General features: G+C 29.6%; 2 protein-coding genes across 6 annotated transcripts in view; both read left to right on the top strand.

The window, feature by feature from the left end:
• Nucleotides 1-11,602, top strand: part of LOC114123090 (cadherin-23) — a 34,129-nt gene extending 22,527 nt beyond the window's left edge. The window contains exons 2-29 of one of the 2 annotated variants that reach the window (XM_027985955.2): nucleotides 909-1,140; nucleotides 1,213-1,361; nucleotides 1,439-1,657; nucleotides 1,941-2,105; nucleotides 2,238-2,367; nucleotides 2,486-2,661; nucleotides 2,726-3,065; nucleotides 3,178-3,433; nucleotides 3,500-3,774; nucleotides 3,832-4,166; nucleotides 4,285-4,599; nucleotides 4,673-4,946; nucleotides 5,033-5,197; nucleotides 5,271-5,519; nucleotides 5,587-5,675; nucleotides 5,746-5,903; nucleotides 5,975-6,159; nucleotides 6,291-6,514; nucleotides 6,613-6,801; nucleotides 6,876-7,008; nucleotides 7,095-7,255; nucleotides 7,342-7,581; nucleotides 7,672-7,997; nucleotides 8,071-8,269; nucleotides 8,338-8,539; nucleotides 8,607-8,748; nucleotides 9,062-9,160; nucleotides 9,207-11,602. In XM_027985955.2, coding sequence (XP_027841756.2) covers nucleotides 990-1,140; nucleotides 1,213-1,361; nucleotides 1,439-1,657; nucleotides 1,941-2,105; nucleotides 2,238-2,367; nucleotides 2,486-2,661; nucleotides 2,726-3,065; nucleotides 3,178-3,433; nucleotides 3,500-3,774; nucleotides 3,832-4,166; nucleotides 4,285-4,599; nucleotides 4,673-4,946; nucleotides 5,033-5,197; nucleotides 5,271-5,519; nucleotides 5,587-5,675; nucleotides 5,746-5,903; nucleotides 5,975-6,159; nucleotides 6,291-6,514; nucleotides 6,613-6,801; nucleotides 6,876-7,008; nucleotides 7,095-7,255; nucleotides 7,342-7,581; nucleotides 7,672-7,997; nucleotides 8,071-8,269; nucleotides 8,338-8,539; nucleotides 8,607-8,748; nucleotides 9,062-9,160; nucleotides 9,207-9,213 — 5,553 coding nt within the window. In that variant the 5' untranslated portion in view covers nucleotides 909-989 and the 3' untranslated portion in view covers nucleotides 9,214-11,602. The remainder of the gene's footprint in view (nucleotides 1-908; nucleotides 1,141-1,212; nucleotides 1,362-1,438; nucleotides 1,658-1,940; nucleotides 2,106-2,237; nucleotides 2,368-2,485; nucleotides 2,662-2,725; nucleotides 3,066-3,177; nucleotides 3,434-3,499; nucleotides 3,775-3,831; nucleotides 4,167-4,284; nucleotides 4,600-4,672; nucleotides 4,947-5,032; nucleotides 5,198-5,270; nucleotides 5,520-5,586; nucleotides 5,676-5,745; nucleotides 5,904-5,974; nucleotides 6,160-6,290; nucleotides 6,515-6,612; nucleotides 6,802-6,875; nucleotides 7,009-7,094; nucleotides 7,256-7,341; nucleotides 7,582-7,671; nucleotides 7,998-8,070; nucleotides 8,270-8,337; nucleotides 8,540-8,606; nucleotides 8,749-9,061; nucleotides 9,161-9,206) is intronic. The other variant, XM_027985954.2, reaches the window with a different exon arrangement.
• Nucleotides 11,603-14,546: 2,944 nt separating this feature from the next.
• LOC114123101 (uncharacterized protein F21D5.5-like) lies at nucleotides 14,547-21,047 on the top strand. Of its 4 annotated transcripts, XM_050202537.1 has the most exons (8): nucleotides 14,547-14,671; nucleotides 14,739-14,907; nucleotides 17,147-17,481; nucleotides 17,551-17,868; nucleotides 17,928-18,218; nucleotides 18,538-18,831; nucleotides 20,115-20,176; nucleotides 20,829-21,047. In XM_050202537.1, exons 2-8 carry the CDS (start codon nucleotides 14,745-14,747, stop codon nucleotides 20,944-20,946), a joined length of 1,581 nt encoding a protein of 526 aa, XP_050058494.1. In that variant the 5' UTR covers nucleotides 14,547-14,671; nucleotides 14,739-14,744; the 3' UTR covers nucleotides 20,947-21,047. The 4 variants fall into 4 exon arrangements, with proteins under 4 accessions (XP_050058494.1, XP_027841765.2, XP_027841764.1 ...); XM_027985964.2 differs by lacking the exon at nucleotides 20,829-21,047 and adding an exon at nucleotides 18,902-19,009 and having other exon boundaries at nucleotides 14,551-14,907; nucleotides 20,115-20,165; XM_027985965.2 differs by having other exon boundaries at nucleotides 14,552-14,907.
• Nucleotides 21,048-22,481: the final 1,434 nt, after the last annotated feature.

Genomic DNA, 22,481 nt, shown 5'->3' on the forward strand with positions numbered 1-22,481 from the left:
TTATTTTGTGTATGTTTTCTTTTTAATTGTAAACCTACTCTTTTAAAAATTAATATGTAACTCAAATAGTTTGGTTTAAGCTCTTCCAGTGACAAAGCAGAATCGTGAATCAGCCAGACAAAATAGAACGTATCAACACCTGTTTCTCTGATAATTATTGATGGATAAATAATATGCCAATAGTGAAAAATATTATAGTTATATTTTGTCATCTCATTAATTTGATAAAATGCAGACTTTTGTCCGTGACTTTTTTCATTCTTTGATTAACGCAACTTGAAAGCAGATGTTTCGTGGAATCGTTAAATCCCACGTACTACCTATATAGAGATTTTGTTTATTCTCGTGGCTGCTGTTAACAGTATACAAAATGTATACATTATTATGTATTAATTTTTTTTCACAGTCACCGTGATTCGTCAGCATTCATGTTGAGAATCATTCAACCGTTGCAGGCATCTCGTTGTTAACCTATATTTTAATACATTATCATTCATTTACACCATCTAGAGTCCATCACATTCTCGTTCATATTATTTGTTTACCGATTTACCAGGCCTTATTACTATAGCGGCCCCAATTCCTTCTTCGTGTATACATTAACTGTTTATGATAAAATAACGATAATATAATACGTGGATATTCGGTGACAATAATGCACGTGAATGCCACTTTTTTCAACATAATAGACAACCATACAGATTTGAAACTAATAAAATAATGAACCGTGGAAATCAATTCTATAGAAATATTCGTTTATGTCTAAACGCCAAACGCCATCATATAAAGGTGGCTCCTTCGGCTTGCGGGAAGTCTGTGTAACATATGAAAATAACGTTATTGTATTTTATGTATCTCTAATAATGCGTATTACATTTAGTAAATTTTAAAATTTACGTGTTTTTCAGCTATGAAAACCGACAAGGTTTAATCGTAATAACATGTCAAGTTGAAAAACGGCAAATGATGTCATCGACCGAGGACGAAATATGGTTGTCTATCGGAATGGTTGGAAAATATATTGGTTGTCAGTAGTGATATTAGTGCAGTTTTCTGCAGCCAATAAGCCTCCACAATTTGTTACTGATTGGCAAACCGAAATTATTGTTCGGCTGAAAGAGGGTCCCGAGACTCCTATTGGTGAGTAAATTTTACCATGAGTTTATAAATGAGTAAAAAAATAACATATCCATAACTATAACTTTTTTTCAGGAAGTCTAATTTATCGGGTTCGTGGTATTGATCCCGATGCTGACAAATTAATATTTGGTGTACGAGAACCAGGTGATAAAGTTATTAGAGTTGAAAACTTTGGTAGAAGTGAAGCTAATATTTATTTGAAAATTGAATTAGATCGTGAGGTAATTGATATTTGTATATACATTTTTAAAGTTTCTATTTAGTTCAATTAAATTCATACTAAGAGTTTATTTTATAGACAAAAGATGAATATTCACTAGTGTTGACATTGACTGATGGTCACTTGGGAGATGGAAATTTTATTACTCAGAGTTTTTTATTAATTGTGGATGACATAAATGACAATGCTCCTATATTTAAGCCATATCAAAACACAATATTTGTCCCAGAGGACAGTCCGCCCACAGTGATTGCAACGGTTGAGGCCACCGATGCAGATGAAGGACCATATGGACAGGTAACATAGCAACAAATTAGGGTTTCACGGTCTGTTGATCATCACCCTCGTTCAAGTTCGTTTACACTGTATAGTACATATACACTATTTAAATTGTATATAGTGTTCATTAGACCATATTTTTATAATATGGTAAACAATGTATGACTCAACGAAACCTTCTATTTAGGGTGCCCAAGTAAAACTGATATTCCGCAGTATAAACTATTACTACGCCATTTATCAATATTTAATAACTGTTTTTAAAATAGAATAATTAAATATATATTTATTACCCACGTAGGTGGTTTACCATATACAAGACTCGGACTCAATAGAAAGTAGATTATTTTCTATATCTACAGTTAATGGCCAAGGCGTAATACGCCTTGTGGGAAGTTTGGACTATGAAAAAACATCGCTGCATCAATTGAAAATCTTGGCTGTTGATCGTGCAACCGTTGAGAAGGTTTGTATATTTATGACAGGCTTTTCCATGACCAAAATTTGAATATAAAAGTTTAAAACTATTAAAAATTATTTTGTTACAAAAATGTATTTACTTAATTAAACTAATAAATCAATATTTCCAATGTAATAGAGAAAAACTGGTACAGCTGCCATATTTGTGAAAGTACAAGATGTTGAAGATCAACCTCCCGAGTTCATTGTTGTTACACCAGTGGCAAGAGTAAGCGAAGATGCGCCACCAGGGACATCAATAATTCAAGGTTCTATAGATATTATTTTTAAATTTTTTTTTTATGGATAATGTTTTAAAGTATTTGGTTTAGAAACAATAGAAACAATTTTTTATGTATTAATTTAAATAAATGTTTTGATAATTAGTGAAAGCAATTGATGGAGATCGTGGTATAGATAACCGTATTGTGTATTCAATTACTCGTGGGGGCAATGGAATGTTACAAGTTGAACCAAATTCTGGTATTGTCTACACAACGAACATTTTGGATCGGGAGGATCCACTTATTATTAAAACTGGTGCCATTATTATTGAGATTATGGTAGATATGATAGTTATTTACAATTGTAAATACGTCTTATTGTATTCTCTCTGATATATTTTAGGCCACTGAAGAATCGAAGAACGTGTTTCCTAATCCATCAACAAAAACGGAAGTCACCGTAATCGTTACAGACGTAAATGATGAAACACCAACATTTCGTAGTCCTCAATACATTGCCGAAGTTAACGAAAATTCCCAACAAAATACTCCTGTGAATTTTATTGGAGACTCAATTCCCCAAGTTTATGATTACGATCAAGGTAAAAATGGAACTTTTCGTTTACGAATTCAACAAGGACGAATTGGATACTTCGATATTACACCTTCCGAAGGTATAAATGAAGCATCATTTCTAATCCGCGTGAATAGGACAGCAGATTTAGACTACGAACTTGTTAAAGGTATACTGAAACTTATAGATATACGTTTTAAAACTTAAATATATACCTATCTTGACTATAGTATAATATACTTAGATGATAATTGTTGTTGAATTTTTTTTTTTTTTTTTAGTTATTAACTTTACAATCGTTGCCATTGAAACAATAGCTAAAAATCCTAAATATAGTATTGTTCCCGTTTCTGTTTACATTCGAGATGTTAACGATAACTACCCAGAGTTTTCACGTCCTATTTATGAAGTTTTTGTTTCTGAAAATTCTGTATCTGGTAAAACTATAGGGAAAGTTGAAGCCACTGACAAAGATTCTGGTTTCTTTGGAACAAATGGTATACGATATACCAGTATAAGAGGAAGTTGCGCTGATTTGTAAGTAATAATTACTAAACTTTTTTTAAATTAAATTATGTAAAATATAATATTTATTTATTATAGTTTGAAGTTAAATGCAGAATCTGGAGAAATTATAATAAAATCTGATAGACCTGTATTTGATCGAGAACAAATATCCAAACACTTTTTAACAATTGAAGCACGGGATGATTTAGGTTTAGGAAATAGGAATTCTGTTCAGTTAATTATTAACGTAGAAGATGTTAATGATAACTCGCCACGATTTCTTTCTTCAAAATATGAAACACGACTTAAAGAAAATCATCTGCTTTTTGAATCTCCAGTCACTGTGGAAGCAAGAGATTTAGATTTAAATGGTATATTTGTATAAAACTAATCTAGTTATATTATAATCATTATTTTTAAATGTTTAGGTACAAAAAATTCGGAAATATCGTATCGCATATTGCATTCCGACTATCCAGTTGATTGTTTTTCAATTGACTCCGTTACTGGTGTTCTAAAACCGATAAGGCCAGTAGACTTTGAAAAACTACAAAATCGGAAAAGTACTAACAGTATTAACGGAAATCTTAGACCAATCAACTTAGTGATCCAAGCTCAAGATCATGGTTTGCCATCCTTATCCGATGAAACTCATGTAATTGTATACGTAGAAGACGTAAACGACTTTGGACCAAAATTTGAAAGCAGTAGTTATGAAACAATCATTTCTGAAGATTTAGTTGGTGGCAGCACTGTGTTAGAGGTAAGATCAAGATAAAATGTATATCTTATTTGTCAATTATGCAAATGTATCTTTTATTCTAAGATATTTTGAATTTGCGTATTTTATTGTTATTCATGTTGGATATCAAATTGTGTAGGTAAATGCTTGGGATGAAGACGGATCTTCTCCAAACAACATTGTAGTATATAGACTTAGCAGTGGAGCAGAAGATAAATTTGTGATCGATGCATATTCAGGAGTAATTAAAGTTGCACATGGTGCATCTTTGGACCCAGACAAGACTCAACCAAAGACATATGCATATTATTTAGAAGTTGTGGCAATTGATGGTGGGATTGGTGATCAACAACTCAGTAGTGTTGTAAATGTAACCATTAAAATTCAAGATGTAAATAATAAACCCCCATTTTTCAAAGAAATGGAACCAGTCCACGTGAATGAAAACGAGTTGGTTGGTAACTAGTTATATTAAAACTATCATAGATTATTTTAAAATCATACTTCAATATTTTTATATTAATTAGGTTGGTAGCGTAATTACAAAAATTGAAGCAGAAGATCCAGATGCAAAACCTGTGTTGAGATATAAAATTGATATAAACGCTTCTGAAGCTAGAAATGAAGATGGAGTGATTATTAGACCTACAGATTATGATTGGCCATCGGCATTTGCTCTAAATCCCGTAGATGGTTATCTAAGAGTGGGTAAGTTGTTGGACAGAGAAAAAGTTGAAACTATCCGGTTGGCACTTGTCGTCGAAGACATTGCTGCAGTTAATGGCAAACAAATTGTTCAAAGTAAGTAAAATGTAACATCTATTCGTAACTCATTTTTAATTAACTCGATTAAATACCTATATAATTTATATTTTTCATTTTAATAGCTATTTTAATTGTTCATGTCGATGACGAAAACGATAATGACCCAGTGTTCCGTCAAAAGTTTTATAAAAGAACTGTAATGGAAAACAGTCAACCTGGTGTACCTATCATTACCGTAATGGCAGACGATGCCGATAAAAACAGAACAATTCATTATTCGATAGAAGGTTTATAAAATTGAGTTTTTTTTTTAATTAATTAAAATATAACGGCACATTTAAACGCCAATTAATGTTTCAGAATCATCAATAGATGCTACAGATTTAATTAGACTTGATCCTGAGTCTGGGGAAATTGTCGTGGCTGGTCGTATCGATCACGAGCAAGTTCATTGGATAAATGTTAGTGTCCGAGCATCAGACAGTGGAATTCCAGCTCGATATTCGTTTGCAGACGTAATTTTACGTGTAATTGATGAAAACGACAACAATCCATATTTTATTGAAGATACACCTACCAACATTACTATTCCAGAAAATACTCCTATCGGTATGTATAATTATTCTTCTTTTTTTACAATAATTAAAAACTTATTATAATTTTTACATTTACATAGGGTCATCGATAGCGATAATTACAGCAATGGATGCAGATTCTGGCGATTACGGTAAAATTACATACTTGTTGGATCGTCTATCATCGCAGGTAAGTCGAAATTATTGAGATTTTTAATTAAAAAATAATATTCAAACACGTTAGCAATAATTATTTTTAGGGAAAATTCACAATTGATACAAATAACGGAGTATTGAAAGTAGCCGATACGTTGGATAGAGAACAAACGAGTACCTATAATTTAATTGTCGAAGCATGGGATAATTATCAGTTCGGATACGTTTCCGGCGAAAGTCGGAACGCCTTCAAACAAATTATGTGAGTACCAATCGTGCGTCACATTGCATGTTTTAAACAAACAATAGTTTTAATTACATTTATTTAAACAGGGTGATGGTCTCCGATATAAACGACAACGCTCCATTGTTCGACCATTTACCTTCTGAATGTGTCATTGTCACCGAGTTTCATACTGTTGGTGATATGATTTTATTAATAAAAGCTACAGATGCAGACGATCCAACCACAGTTAATGGTCGAATAATGTTTTCTATCGAGGATGGGAATGAAAGAGGTCGGTATTAACTATTATTTATAGCTACAAGTATTACGTAATAAATAATAATTAATAACTAGCAAACTTAGGATTATCGTTTGTTTACATTTTGAGAAAATATAAATTGTGTTTTATATAATATATTTTAGAGTTATTCGGTTTACATAACGTTGATTATTGGTCGGGTCGTTTGTATACAACGTCGTCGTTGAAAAACCTATATGGAAATTATAGTCTTCTCATTCGAGCACAGGATGGCGGTGATCCTCAAAAGTCAAGCTTAACCACTGTAAACGTTTGTGTCACAGACGTCAATGATAATGCTCCCCGTTTCGTGTCACCCCCATACAATGTAACTGTTAGGTTACTTCAAGTAAGAATTTAGAATATAATAATATTTATAAAAATATTAAGTAAAATAACTGATGAACGACTAATTATTTTTATAAACTATCGTAATTTTAAATGTAGAATATGACAATTGGAAGCCCAGTAATTACAGTTAAAGCTATTGATGACGATGTCGGTCAAAATGCAGAAGTAAGGTATCGTTTCAAACAGGATCTAATGGGTGATTGGAAGACATTTTTGGTAGATGAGATTACTGGCTTAATCACATTAAAAAAATCATTGAACAAAGAAATCCAAAAAATTTATCAGGTACCTGGCATTTATATTTTACAATGTTTAATACTGTACTCTAATTATTCATTAAATGATTTAAATGTTTATAGATTCGCATAGAGGCTTATGATCTTGGTATACCAACACCTCTATCGTCTGATTTAGAACTCACAATTCACGTGCGCAGTACTAATGACTTCCAACCTAGATTCTTAATTAACGAGATCACTGTCAATTTTACTGGTAATCTTGGTTTTCTTTAAAAAAAATTATATTTACGTAAAAAAAATCAAAAAAAATTCTGATAAATATATTTGTTAAAATTGTAGAACACCGCGAACCAGGATCTGAATATTGGCAGCTTATTGATACAGTTGATAGAGAAGAGTTAAATGATTTAGAAAAAACACCACCACCGGTTTGCTACTATGTGATTTCTGGAAACGATGAAAACCGATTTATTGTTGAACCTCTTAACCATAGAATTTCTGTAAGAAAAAATATTTATATAATAATAATAATTTTGTAGAATAATTTTAATGAACTTAATATTATTTATTTGAACATGGTCCATAGGTTGCTAATGAACTTGATCGTGAAGTTAAAGAAACGTATGAATTACTTGTGAAAGCCAGTGAGGATTGTTTGCATTCTCCACCACCTAGTCGTGATTTTATTCAAGAAGATGATAGTTTACTCAAAGTTTTGGTTTTCGTTAATGATATAAATGACCACGCGCCAGAATTTGTGAAAAGAGTATTTACTGGTGGCGTAACTACAGAAGCAGATTTTGGTGCAGAGTTTATGCAAATAAAGGTAAGAATAATAATACTATATATACCTATAGAAAATAACTGTCATTATTTATTTAACTTGATTTTTTGTATCTACGCTATTTATTTTTAGGCGATCGATGCGGATAAAGGGAACAATGCAGAATTGTCATATTATATAGTTCCTGGTTCCTTGGAAGTATCACTAGCAGAAGGTTTAGATAGTATACAATATCCCCCATTTTTGGTGGACATTGCTACGGGAATGATATATTTAAATTTTGATCCTCAAAAGGGAATGAAAGGTTACTTTGATTTCCAAGTAGTGGTTAATGATACTGGTGGGTTATATGATACGGCACGAGTACTTATTTATTTATTGCGCGAAGACCAAAGGGTCAGATTTGTTGTTCGACAAAATCCATCGCAGCTACGGGAGAAAGTTGAAATATTTAGAGAGTGAGTTCAAAGTTTTTATTTGCTATGCATTATGAAAAATAAACCAATGTTAAATTGTATTGTTTAATTATAGAATTTTAGGAAACGTTACTGGAGCTATAGTAAACGTTGACGAATACAAAGTTCACGAAACCCATGACGGCAGAGTAGACAAAACAAGATCGGACATGTACCTACATTTTGTCAATCATAACGATAATTCCATTATGGAAGTTCCACATGTGTTGCGGATTATAGATGAAAACATCGAGCATCTAGATTCTTTATTTAAAGTAATTTATTTTTAATAAGTGTATTTGACTATGAAATGATAATATTGAATGACGGTTTATCGTTGTAGGAGTTCAACGTACTCGATACACAAGCAGCTGAGCCGGAACCATTGCGTCGAGCTTCAATGAAAGACGACAATGTGATTTGGATGTGGTTGGTCGGTACCACTTTTTTCTTGGGATTACTATTAATAGTCGTCGTGTCTATTTGCTTGTCGCAACGTTCAAACTATCGTAGACAACTCAAAGCGGCCACTATAAATGCATTTGGTAATTTTAACATAATATAAGAAATACAATTCAAATATGTGTTCACTATGTTGTCGATGTCATATAGATCCTAGAACACCTGATCATATTAGTTCAGCTGCAATTGGTGGGCGCGTACCAAATACGAACATGCACAGTGTGGCAGGATCAAATCCTATGTGGATGCAGGCGTATGAAAATGAGTGGTATAAAGATAGAGAAACTTTAAGGTAATACAACATCTTTTCTGCATACTATTCAAATATTATGTTATAATTGACCAAACTGCTGATATCGTTGTATCGACTTACACGTTATACCTGCAATGATGCATTTTTGTTTTAGTCCTGAAAATAATCTTAAGGGTATTATTAAATATTAATTAGTCAATCGAATAGATGATTTATGTAATAAGGTCTGGTTTTTGAGCGTGATAAAATATCTGATTAAACTATTTTATTTAATTAATCTTTTTCGTTGAAAGACGCGCACATCTGTTAAGATTAGTAGCTGCAAGTATTTATTTAGCTTATTTCGTTACAGTCAAACGTCGGAACGTGACTCTTTGGACGACAATACCACTACCAGTACAACGTCGCCTCAGCCAATAGAGCGGTCAACGACTACATTATTTATCAAAAAGTTGGTACAACAAACAAATAAACACATCGTTATTATACTTAAATAGATTTTGAATTGATTTTGGGTTGCAGTAACGAGTGTAACATACACACTGACAGCACTGACGACTACTACGAACGGACAAGAATTACAGTGAAGAACCTGGAAACTACAGAGTTATGACATTCGGTTGAACTAGTATGATAAGGTAACTGCAGTTAAGGAACAACCAAGTTCCTCCACGCTCAATAATTGGCGACTGGGTCGAAGAATAAACCAACAACGACTAGCGATAATTTTATTATTTTTATTTTTACATTATATACCTGATATATAAAATATAAATTTAGTATTTTAAGGCTGACTACAGATCTTTATACTGTATTTAATAGAACGGATGAACTGCAATATTGTTGGATGATAACATTGTATACAATCTTAAAAGAAGATGTTGAATCGACAAAATAATATATCCTCTTAATAGAACTAGTAGTTTAGGTTCAATTCTATGATACCGTTTGACTATTTGTTTCCATACAAACCCCATTACAGTACCAATATAATTACCAACTACTTTTTTTTTAGTTTTCATTGATATCTGATACTAAGATGATTGCAAATGGTCAATATTAGATACTTATATTACCAAACCAAAATGCACCCATCTTTTTCCAATCCTTCCGATGGATCTAATCATACGATTTATTTTTGAAAATTGATATGAGTTGTTCATTATAACTAATTGAGATAAATCAAGATCACGTTATTAAACATGAGCATAATTATAATATATTGTATTCATGCTCGAAACACCTAACCATTAAGGAGTCTTGTACATGCTTGTTCAGGAGCGTTCTACTATTTGTTTCACACTACAACAGTAATACACACTATAATGATCACATATTACACACACATTTACAATTCACTACATGCACTTAGAAAATGCCTATATTGAACTCCTTAAAAATTGTCTGTTTGTAGTCATCCATTCCTCCTATATCACAAACAGTTCATTTTTAAGGAGTTCAATATAGGCATTATGAAAAAGATATTTAGTTTCTTTACATTGTTCTCTTTAATTTAATTTACTTAATCTTATCTTATTACCTTGATAATACTTTAATAAAAAAAACTGTAGGGCGTTATTGTAATAAAATAAAATTGTCTTTCATTAGGCAATCGCTCGTTGTTAGTGTGTCACGAGTAGTGTTAGTAAACCGTTTAAACTATAAAGTGTAGTTAAGTATCATTAGTAAATATAGCTATTCACTTGTACTTGTGATTTTACTAATATTTTTATTACTATCTTTACTTATTTACATGCGAGATGCTAGTGCAACAGATAAATTTCAAGTTACAATGATAAGTACTCCATATTTTATACTTGTAAGACAAGTGTGTGTTCCAGAATGTGTAACTTCCACATGCTACAATATGCACTTCCATATTCATAGTCACTCGGAAGAACGTCGTTTTTTTGATGAAAATATGAGTCTAATCTATCTATCTAGTCTATCTATTTCCATCTATCATGAAGTTTGATCCATTTTTTCGATAAGACTTCTAAAAAAAAATTTGAATCCGTCATTAATTTTAATGACTTTCCACTATTTGTATCTATTTATTTTATAGCTTCATACATAAATTCCACAATAGTCCTAATAATTTTAAATAAAATATAAGGAAGGTTGTTATAAATGTTAAAATTTTAAAAATTGAGAAAGCGCCTTTTAGATAAATCCAGATAAACTTTATAAGAAATTCCGATTAGGAGAGATGTTATCGATTTATTCGTTTAATTGATTTTAATGTATAACGGATAACCATAACATTCGGGTCTACTATATAGTATATGTAATATGTATTGATATATATTGTCCATTTACAATTCTTTTAAATTATGTTAATTGAGTGCTGTAATTTAATTTACGAACAATTTTACACCTTTATGCAATTTGCATACTGATAATCTGGTGAGAAATAGGTAATCCCAAATTTAATTAATATAATATAATGTTAAAGCAATGTCCGCGTTTTAATTTAACAACTTTTTATTGTGACAAACCATTTGAAGCCATAAGCACAATAGTATTCTAATCATTATAATATAAGCACGTTTGTCATAAATTACTATTATCTATATAGTTACTAGTATCAGTAGTATCTATAATAATATTATATTTTCATTATTCAATATACGCCATGTGTTCATGGGTGAAAATTGGGTAAAATTATTGAGTAACGTCTCGTGCCTCAAACACGTAAACAGCACGTTTACAATCTTATATTTATTATAAAATGTAATTTTAAATTTAAATTATGTATTTTAGTGACTTAACGTTCATACTGAATGTCTGTTTAATATAGTGTAAGACATAAGAATACATAGTTTAGTATAAATAATTTTTTTTATTTAATATTACCTATGATTAAATAATTAATTATTATTATTTATTTTAATTTTTAATTTTTATTGTTGTACCTACTACCTAGTACCTATATAATATAATCTTATTTATACGCGTTTGTATCGCATTTATGTATATATTTTATGAATCAAAATTGAAAAACCCTACAATATTATAATATGTTAATTATATTTCGTTTTAAACCATGACATAAGTTTTTAATTTTTATGATAAAAAATATTATTAACCGATTATTATGGATGATCGACTATTCGACTAGGTATGTGTGTATGTTGGACGATTTTGTCTTATATTATCATATTAACATAAAATCAAACGTATTAATTTGTATTATATTCAATCGAAACGCAACCATTCGAATCGCTTACCTTTACATGTGTAATAGATACTGCAGTGGTCCGTGATAATTATACGAGGACATTGAGCTCTGGCATAAGGTCACATGCTAATCATGTAATTGTATATCTGTGCAGAGTGAGTGAGTCGCGAATTGCAATTATTTCCTTTGTAAAGAATACATTATCAAAATCTGTGTTTAATACTCATGCTCACACCAATGCTCATATTAGATTTCCTGTGGTCATTTCATTAAAACCACGTATCTAAATACCTATTTATCTAAATATAAAATAACATGTCCTGAATGGCTGAATGACTGTTTGGTTCATCATTGCCTAGCCGGAACAGCTGAAGCTTTGAATTGAATATATGAAATTAAATCAGTAGTTTTGTTTTATGATGTAGACTTAGTAAGAAAATATTTTCCAAAATTCGTTTCCCAAAGAGAATAAAAAGTGCAATATTTTAAAAAAGGGTAAAAATAGAAAAATGTCTTGGTATAATTGTTTTTTAAACTTAGCATACATTTTCTGCAATATTCATTATAAATTATAATTGTATATAATTTTAGGAGTCTATTTTATATTTCATTAAACCTATTTAAATTACTATTAAAAAAAATTAATAAGTGTAGTTTTTATGTTTAAAACATATTTTATGCAAATTGTTACAAGGAACAACTTTTTCCACCGAGATCAAATATTGTTCTTCGTATAATTTAAGTATTTTACATTTTTACACTAGGAACAGATTTACAAGAGCAACATTTTTAAAATTGTTGAACCTTACAATAATATTTGAATTTGAAAATACTTAAATTCAGGAAAAAATGAAATTGAATAATGAGATTTTTATTTTTCGAAATTGGTAGATCTGTATTATTGCTCTTCCTCGATTTCATCGTTTCTTTTATACTGGGCACTGACAGATAGACTTCGACAAGATCGACAGTAGTACAGTACACTCACTACACTTTCGCCAAAACACTGCGATAGTAATCAAGCACTTGACTGAACATGTTGCACTAAGTTTAACTTGCGTCGACCTATCTCGCCTTATCGTCGCTCGGTTTGAAGTCGGTTTATCGTTTATGTACACGAATCAAAGAATTGAAAGAACACGGGACGTGCCGAGACCGTCTCCTAGCGCGGGAGTGTACTGCCAGAATTATGCATAGGTATTGTAGAGAATATGATATTAAATTGACTACGAATTATACTTAACATGACCATACGTTCTGTTTTGTGGAGGGTATGCGGGACAGTTCAACTTTTATGATAAATGTTCCAATGTCCCTAAAGAACGCAAAGATTGTTTCATTTTGAAAAGAAAAACCGGAGATTTGCATACCATTCTATAAAAAAAAGCACGTATTTAATTATCGTAATAGAAAATAACACTAGTTTAATACGTACATGATAATATATTTACACCATTTCTAACTAAACATTATTTTACTTATTTAAAATAATTTGTTTTAAATATATGTTTTATAACAAGTAACAACTATTATACTGTTGTAAATTTACATAAAAAATGTTTTGTTATTAAAATTTAGGTACAAACATTCCGTTAGGTTAGGTCTCGTTTTTATACCTAACCTACACAATATAGATATATGAAAAATGATATACATCTATGAGTCTAGAGTCACCTCTACGTGCTTCAACAGGATAATCTGGTTTTACATATAAATTATAAATCTACGGGATACGGGTCTATAAATCTAAATTAAAACATAAATCGTATATTTTTAAATATAATATTATACTAACTAATTTTTTTTTGAATTTCATTACCCAATCTTTTTACTTGATAATCTAAACTACACAGTATAAATTAAACCAGTAATTCCCAACGTGGCCGCTACCACTCCCCTTGTGGGCATTTTTTTATTTTGAAGGGGGCGTTTTTCTGAGGGAGGTGCTATCTATCATTTACGATTTTATTATTCATATTATTTATAGGTATTTAAATATAAAATTAACTAAATTGTAGCATTAAAATATTATATAATATTTTTTCTTAATTTCTTTAATTAAATAGCTTATTAACAAACTAAAATGTTAATGTTTTAAAAAATTGATGGGGGGGGGGTATGAGAACCCTTCTTGAGTCTGCTATCTTTCAAAGGTAGGCAACTTACTAGAGAGCCTATCTAGGACCTAACAGTGATTGGTGTTAATTATTTATTGTCTCATACATCTATAATAGGTTTGTTTCCAACACGCGGTCAAACTATCATGGTACTGTCGGGAGCATGCTCACTGCTCAGTAGAATTTTTCCGTTTCAACTCGTCCAAAACGCAAACTCGCCAAACTCAAACTATCGGATAGTTGTTCCAACATGTTATTAGATCAGTTTTATGATTGGTTAATGATAGTCAAACGATTACCATAGACCTGTAAACTACTGTAACTTAGTTTACAGGTCTATGCGATCTACGCCATGGATCCACGGATTCTGACCAGACTGGGAGTCATAATTCATGATCAGTCCACATTAGCGCATGCACTGTAAATCAATCATGGATCAGTTGGAAACTAATCTCAAACTCCGTGTTGGAACAAACCTATTTTTTTTATAATAAATTTGTGTTATCTCATTATTTTGTTATCAAAATAATTTCAATTCCTTGTCAGTTATCAGTTGGTCACTTTACTGTATGTACACCAATGTTCAAGTTCAATTTTCGATTTTAAATAATTTGAATTGTTTAAATATAATATTTTGACTAAGGTTCTGTTTATAGTAATTGAGGTATAGATTTTAAAGATTTATCTATAGACTTACTTTTACATTTTCAATATATCTGATATTTGCTCAGTTTAATATGTCAGAATTGTCGGTGAAGACCAATGACAATGTCACATTATGTGTTTTGGTATCTGATGAAAATCCAGAACTAAAATTTATACTACTGGACAATGAACCTTTAATATTGGGTAGAACACAACAGACAGGAATAATCGATCAAAGAATGTCAAAAAATCAAAGTAAATTAAAAATAATACTATGATACTACTTTTTTTTTTTATACATACATTTCAATATGAATTACGGGTACTTTTCGGTTATCCTGATTCCCCACTACTAGCCGATGCTGCGACTACCACTGGTTTAACCGCCATCTTCTACTACCTAACCAAATAACTGCTATTTAATAATTATTACTAACTGCTGAACCGCTGTTAGCAAAATGACAGGCATCATTTTTAACCATGTGACCACGGATTAACCCGTGCCTGTGGCCTACCATAGGTGGTGTTGTATAGCATATTGAGGGATATTTTAGTTTTGAATGTCCAAGCAAGCGAGTGGCAACGCTGGCCCCTAATTCTTATTTTCTCAGAAGTTATTTGGTTAAATTTGTGTGGTGTCGAAAGCATGATAATCCATTTATAGGTGTTTTAAATTGGATGGCTGAACATTTTTCTACTCGAGTTAGTTATTAATTTTGAAATTTGAATTTTATTTTTAGTTTTTGTACTTACTAGATAGTTTTAATAATTTTTAATTCATTTTTTAAAATTATGTCGTATAAAGAAAGGTAGTCGCGATTATGTGATATGTAATATAAGTTATATTATAATATACATTATATTAATTATATAAATGACAAATTTATGTTGGTTGAGGCTTTGAGGAAGTAGACAAGATAATGGAATTGAGACTCATGGTAGTTGGGATAACTGAAAAGTACCGAATTATGTTTATATGTAAAATCTTATAATTTACACTAGAACATGAGTTTATTCGTTTTTAATCCCATCTAATGTTCCCGAAGTGATACAATTATAATGATGTGAATATATCCAATTAAGTGTCACTGTGATACCTATTATTAAAAATGTGAAGTAGGTATATTAAATATTTCTTGTTTAGATATGCAGGAAAAAAATTCCAATACAATTTCAAATAAATAAACTATTGAAACATAAATGTTTTCAATAGAATTGGTTTTTAATACCCAAATAATTTTATACACATTAATTTATTTGAAATTGATTTTTGTGGTAGTTAAAAAAAATATCCATGGTAAAAACTCTAGAAAAAAAAATCATGGATATAAAAATTCATGCGAGTGTCATATTTTGATTGTTCTGTAATATTAGTTATTTTTGATTTACCAATATATTTTTTCTTCATATAAACTAAAAAAATGAATACATTTTTAACTTCAGAAGTAGCTATTATGCTACTCTAGCTACCAAAGTAGTGGAACAGTACCTACCTACATATTATGTTTAAATACTGAAAACCATTTGAACAGTCATGAACTGGTAAAAAAAGGGCAAGGGATGTTATACAATTTAAAGGGCAAATAACAAAAGTTATTATTCTTTCACTAATTCTTTGTATTCTTTATAATTGTTATTAATATTTTATAAATAATAGAGATACCTACAACTTTATTTGAATATTGTAACTTTCGCCTTCAAATTCACATTCATTTTAAGTATAGAGTAATCAAGGCATATTTATACCGATATAAGGGGTAACTAAATTTTAGGGCAAGGGATGCTGTAGCATCCCAGCCACTCTGAGCCTGCATTTGAATGTATCTTATATAGCTACCTTTCAATAAATAGTATTTATATTATTTACCTAATTATTAATAAATATTTGAAATTTTGGTTGGTTTGAGGTACCTAGTACAGTTAGTTTTATTTTTATTGATGGATAAGTGTATTTATTTATAGTTATACACATATAATAGATATATATATATTTCAATAAAAATGTAGATTGCATTTTTACTACCCATATTTATTATAATTATTATTATTTTAGATTCTGAGCGAAGAGATAAATATATTTATAATATTGTGTTATATTTTTAAATTTTTGTGGAGTTTTTGGGTAGGGGGGAATTTTCCAGTGACTTGATTTTAGTGTCTAAGACTTATAATATTATAATTATTTATATTAATATTTTATTGTAGATTATACTTACCAAGGTTTCTACTAGGTTACATAGGTTACTTTTATAAATTTATATTTAATATTTAATTTAATTTACACTTTTGACAAAGCTCATGTTTAAAAATTAATACAATATATTATAATATTTACAAAGAGTTTAAAGTGTTCCCATATTTTTATTTTTACTCATAACATTTTTTTAGAACCTGGTATCTTTAATTAAATTAATAAGTAGACTTAATATTATTTATAAGCTTTGTTCTTAATCTATTTAATTGTATGTAGTTAATCTTTTATTTTTTTTTTTAGTGAAATTTGTAGCTGACTATTCTACGGCTCGAGTATTGGTTGAACAATTAGGTGGTAACAAGTCGGCTGTTAATAATGAATCTATGATAAAAGGAGAAAAGAGACTTTTAAACCACGGAGACAAAGTGGCATTGTTGTTTAACAGCAATTATACATATCATTTAGATTTTGTAACACCTCCTACTTATGGTGTAGACTCCAACAAAAGAACAACCAATTGTTTAGATAAAGAAATTTTACATAAAAAACCTCGCTCAAGTTCTACACCTAAATGGGACTGTATAAATGATTCGTTAATGGTGTATAATAATCCAAATATTGTTCATAAAGATAAAGTAAATGTTTAATTAATTAATACTGTTAATTACATTTTTTTTATTTTAATTATGTATTTGACATTCAAGGTAGCTGCATTTGATTTAGATGGAACACTTATTGTTACTCGATCTGGTAAAGTGTTCCCCATTGACGAGAATGATTGGAACATTTATAACCCTGAAGTTATTACATCTATTAACAAATTGTCAGATGACGGTTACAAAATAGTGATATTTACTAATCAAGGAAGTATTTCAAAGTTAAAAGTAAATTTTCATACATTTAAAATTAAAATTGAAAATATCCTCAAAGTACTCAAAGTACCAGTTCAAGTATTTGTAGCCATTGAAAAAGATATATACAGAAAACCTGCACCAGGAATGTGGAATATTTTGATCTCTGATGTAAGGCTATTTTTTTTCTATGTAATTTAATATATTTTATTAATATATTTTTATTTTAGTACAATGGAGGTATATCAGTTAACATGGATGAAAGTTTTTTTTGTGGTGATGCAGCGGGTCGGCCTGCTCGTTTCAGTTCTGATGGCAAACCAATTAAAAAAGACCATTCATGTTGCGACCGCTTATTTGCCATGAATATTGGAATCAAATTTTATACTCCTGAAGAGTACTTTTTAAAAGCACCTACTGAAGAACTGTATGCATTACCAGAATTTAATCCAAATGACATTATGGATAATGTCCTCTATACAGATTTAACACCCCAAGTTTTGTTTTCTCCTAATAAAGAAGTAAGACATCTTCAACATGCAATTTTTAATACTTTAATATAGTCTGTCTCGCAAAAAAAGATGCTGTTTTGTGCAAGTAGACTAAGGTACAAACCTGTGCCAGCCAAATGTGGTAGGAATAGGCAGATATTAAAACGTAATCAAGCCACACCAGTGGTTTGAAGCGTCTTAAAATATGTGTTTAGATAACACATATGGCAAACCTACATAATGTTTATATAAACACTGTTTAGTGACATGCACATGAATGTCTGGTTTTCGCCATGACGTGTTACTTTTCTTTCCTTAGACAGACTATAGTAATTTAAGTAATTTTTAGATGATCATAATGGTTGGCTGTCCTGGATCAGGGAAAAGTTATTTTGCATCAAATAATTTATTCTTTCATGACCATATGAAAATAATTAGCAGAGATACACTGGGCTCATGGCAAAAATGTGTTGCTATGACTAAAAAATACTTAAGTGGTAGTAGTCGTAGTATAATAATTGACAATACAAATCCTGATATTGAATCAAGAAAACGCTTCATTGATATAGCTAAAAGTTTTAAAATACCATGTCGAGTATTTTTAATGAATGTATCCAAAGATCATGGAAAACATAATAACAAAGTGAGTATAAATTAAAGTCATTTTTAACTTTTAAATTTTATTTTATTTTTTTGCTTCACGTGCCATTTAGGCGCTTTGTAGCTTCTATCAAAGTTTTCCAAACTTCTCAATCCTCTGCATCTTCAATATTTGCTCCATTATGTAATGTCTTCAAGTCCTTTACTTGGTTTGTTAATGAGTTAAGTATAACCTGTCTTATCAGTCCACCCTCTGCATGCCATACATGACCAAATCACTCTAACCTTTTCATCCTCAAAAAATCTTTTAAATTGGTTGTATTAAGCAGACTTTTTAAGTCAGAATTTTTTTCTTTACTCGTATACTTCAGTATTGAGGTTTAATATAGACCCATATATTTTTCTAAGTATTTTCCTTTCGAAAGTCAATAGTTTATTTTCATAACCCTGCGTCGTGGACCATGTCTTACAACTGTACATGATAACGGAGTGTAAGTAGGCTGTGTATAGTTTTTTATTTTGTGTCTTTAGAACAGTAGTTCTCAACCTGGGTAACACGAAAAATCAATGAGAAAAGGAATAAAATACATTTTTGCAAAAATCATATTATTATACTCATATTAATATCAAGGTTTTTTTCTATGTACTATATTTTTTTTTTTATTATTTATAAAATAATTTTTAAATTTAAAGCTAAGATTGTTTATTATTTTGATGTTAAGGTGATGCAGTATTTGATTCTAATGGTTAAAGGTGACATGAATCAAAAATGGCTGAAAACTACTGCTCTAGACAGTAGTTTCGAAGTGAACATTTTTCTCATTACATGGTATCCACGATTAGGTTAGGTTAAAAAAACCATCTGTTGTAAATCTTCTAACAAAGCTTCGGAATGTGGATAATAATGGGAATTTAACTTTCAAATAATTAAAATATTATCTAGACATTATCTAATTTGTTCATTACTATACTATAAAATTTAATTTCTATATAATTGGTTATACCTATCTTATATAATATAAAAATAAGTTATAAAAATTGTATAATGTATTTACAAATTTGGTGACAGTCTAAATGTAGAACTGGCAAGATCTGTAGAACGTTTACCAAAGTAGTGCCCAAATTTTTATGCATTTTAAAAAGTATGTTTCCTTTATTATATTTTAAGTTTATTTTATTATTCAAAAAACTTTGTTTTTGTTAATTTTTGAAAAATTCAAACTATTAGGGAAGTTTTTTTTATAAATTATTTGATACAAATAAATAAATAAATACAATAAATATTTACGTAAAAAAATGATTTAAAATTATATATTTTTTTTTTAGTTTCGAGAATTGACTGATAAAAAACATCAAAAAGTATCAGATGCTGCAATTAATTTTTATTTGTAAGTATAAATAAGAGTATCTATAGTTTATTGTAGGTTAAGCCTTAGCATTTCCTAAATAGTGGTCTGCGGAACCTTGGAGTTCCATGAATGAACCACAAGTGTTCCGTGTTCCATCCAAAAATTAAGCAAAACTTTTGTGGAAAAGAATTACAATCAACGGTGGCATACTGACATGATTAGGTTAGATTCTCGCGCTAACCTATAGGTTAAAATGGTTAGATGCACACAAATTTCATTCTTCTCATTAAATTGATAAAAACAGGTACTTAGTTACATGTATTTCTTTGTGCAGTAAATGTTTTTTTATGCATAAAATCATTGTTTTACTTTTATATATTATTTTTCTTTCTTTTTAAATCAAATTTAAAAATATAAATACTACAAGTCAATAATTTACTGTTATCAAACTAGGGTTCCACTTGGAAAAGTATAATCAATTAGGGTTTTATAGAAAAAAAATATTGTATACACTTCATTTATTTATTTTTAATGAACAACTTATGTCTTATAAGGTATTGCATAGCCATATTTATAATCTTTTTATTTTTCTATTTATTTGTATGAAGATCAATATTATTTTAAATTAAAACATCACAGCAGTTCATAAGTTCATAATTATATAAAATAAATTTGTATGCTTAATTTTCAGTTCAAAATTTCAAGAACCAACCAAAAGTGAAGGTATTGACGAAATAGTTAAGATAAATTTTGTTCCTAATTTTAAAGATCCTGATCATAAGAAGCTATATAAAATGTTCTTACTTTGATATAAGTAATTTTTATATTTTTGTTTTTTTTTTTAAAGTGTATTATATTATATAATTTTATAACTCATTAAAAATGTTATATTAAATATTAGTTCATAACAAATTATAAATACATAAATAACTTTTTGAAATTTAATCATAATATAAATTAAAATTATATGTTTTAATTTAAACTTTAATTTGATTTATGTGTTTTGTTTAGTTGTTAAGCTATTTTTTTTTTTTTTTTTTTTTTTTAATAAAGTTAATAACAATCTTGTTTAATATATTATCAATGAATTTGAAGAACTGTCTTAAACTTTCTTTTACTTTTGTAATTTGCAATCATTAGTATATTTGTGAAGATGTTTTGCTGGAATCAGGTTTCCATAGTAAGTAGTAACTAGTTCTGATGAATTGAGCTGAGGCTGTGCCATTTTGAAATAATTGAGACAGTGGCATAAATGTAGGTTGGCCAAATTGACTCCCAAGATCAGAATTAAAATTAACATGTACTTATAATAATGATATATTCGTATTATTTTCTTTTTTCTTAGTTTTAAAACAATTTCTTAAATGTTTATTGAATAAACAAACATGTCCTGTTTCAGTGTTAAATAACTCCTAACCCCACTCATGAGTTTTTTTAAAAAAAACTGGTTAAATACATTTAACTATTGAGCAATCAAGTATTATTTTATCACGGATTGACGAATAGGTCAAATTTAAAAATATTTCATCCCCCTCCCCCAAAACATGTCCAAATTACACCACTGTCCTGCTCACTGATTCATCATCGCCTTGCCGGAACCACTAAAATTATGAGTTTAAACCTTGATCCTTAGTTTAATTTTATGATGTAGAGATTCATTAAGAAAGAATTTTTCCATCCTAAAAGGGTTTAAAAAGTTACTAATTGGTAATTATTATGTCATGTTATTATTAACGCTTTAATTATTTGTGCCAACTATTTACCTAATTGTACGTAATAGATTGTATAAATTACATTCTAGTCAACGTGTGTTTCACGGCCATGTGGTTTTCTATAGTAACCAGGCCCGGATTAACATTATCGTAGGCCTATCGTAGGCTTATCGTCAAGTATTCAAATTAGGTATTAAGAAACCTTCTCATTGGGAGAGAAAGTGTGGAATCTCTGTGTTAAGCTTTTTAAAAAAAAATGCATTTACAGCATAATAATCAAATCTAAACATTTATGACTTTTTACATAACAGTTTTAGCAAATCCTAAAAACAATTCGTTTTACTCCAAAATATATATAATTAACTGTCAAAAACTTTAAAACAAACCACCTTTTATTAAACCATTTTGCGTTTTACAATAAAATCATAGCCACAATTTTTCGTATAGGCACTAGACATAGTGCCTATAGTGCATATGCGTTAATACGACCCAAATAGTAATATGTCATGGAGCAAATTCATTTCAAAGGAAAATTTAAACATAATGGTCACTAGGCTACACACATATAATTTATAAACAAAAATTAGTATACAAATTAAGCAGTCTTAATAACAACATAACACCTAATGTAT

The sequence above is a fragment of the Aphis gossypii genome, chromosome 3 (assembly GCF_020184175.1).
Source record: "Aphis gossypii isolate Hap1 chromosome 3, ASM2018417v2, whole genome shotgun sequence".
In the NCBI taxonomy this organism is placed as follows: Eukaryota; Metazoa; Arthropoda; class Insecta; order Hemiptera; family Aphididae; genus Aphis; species Aphis gossypii.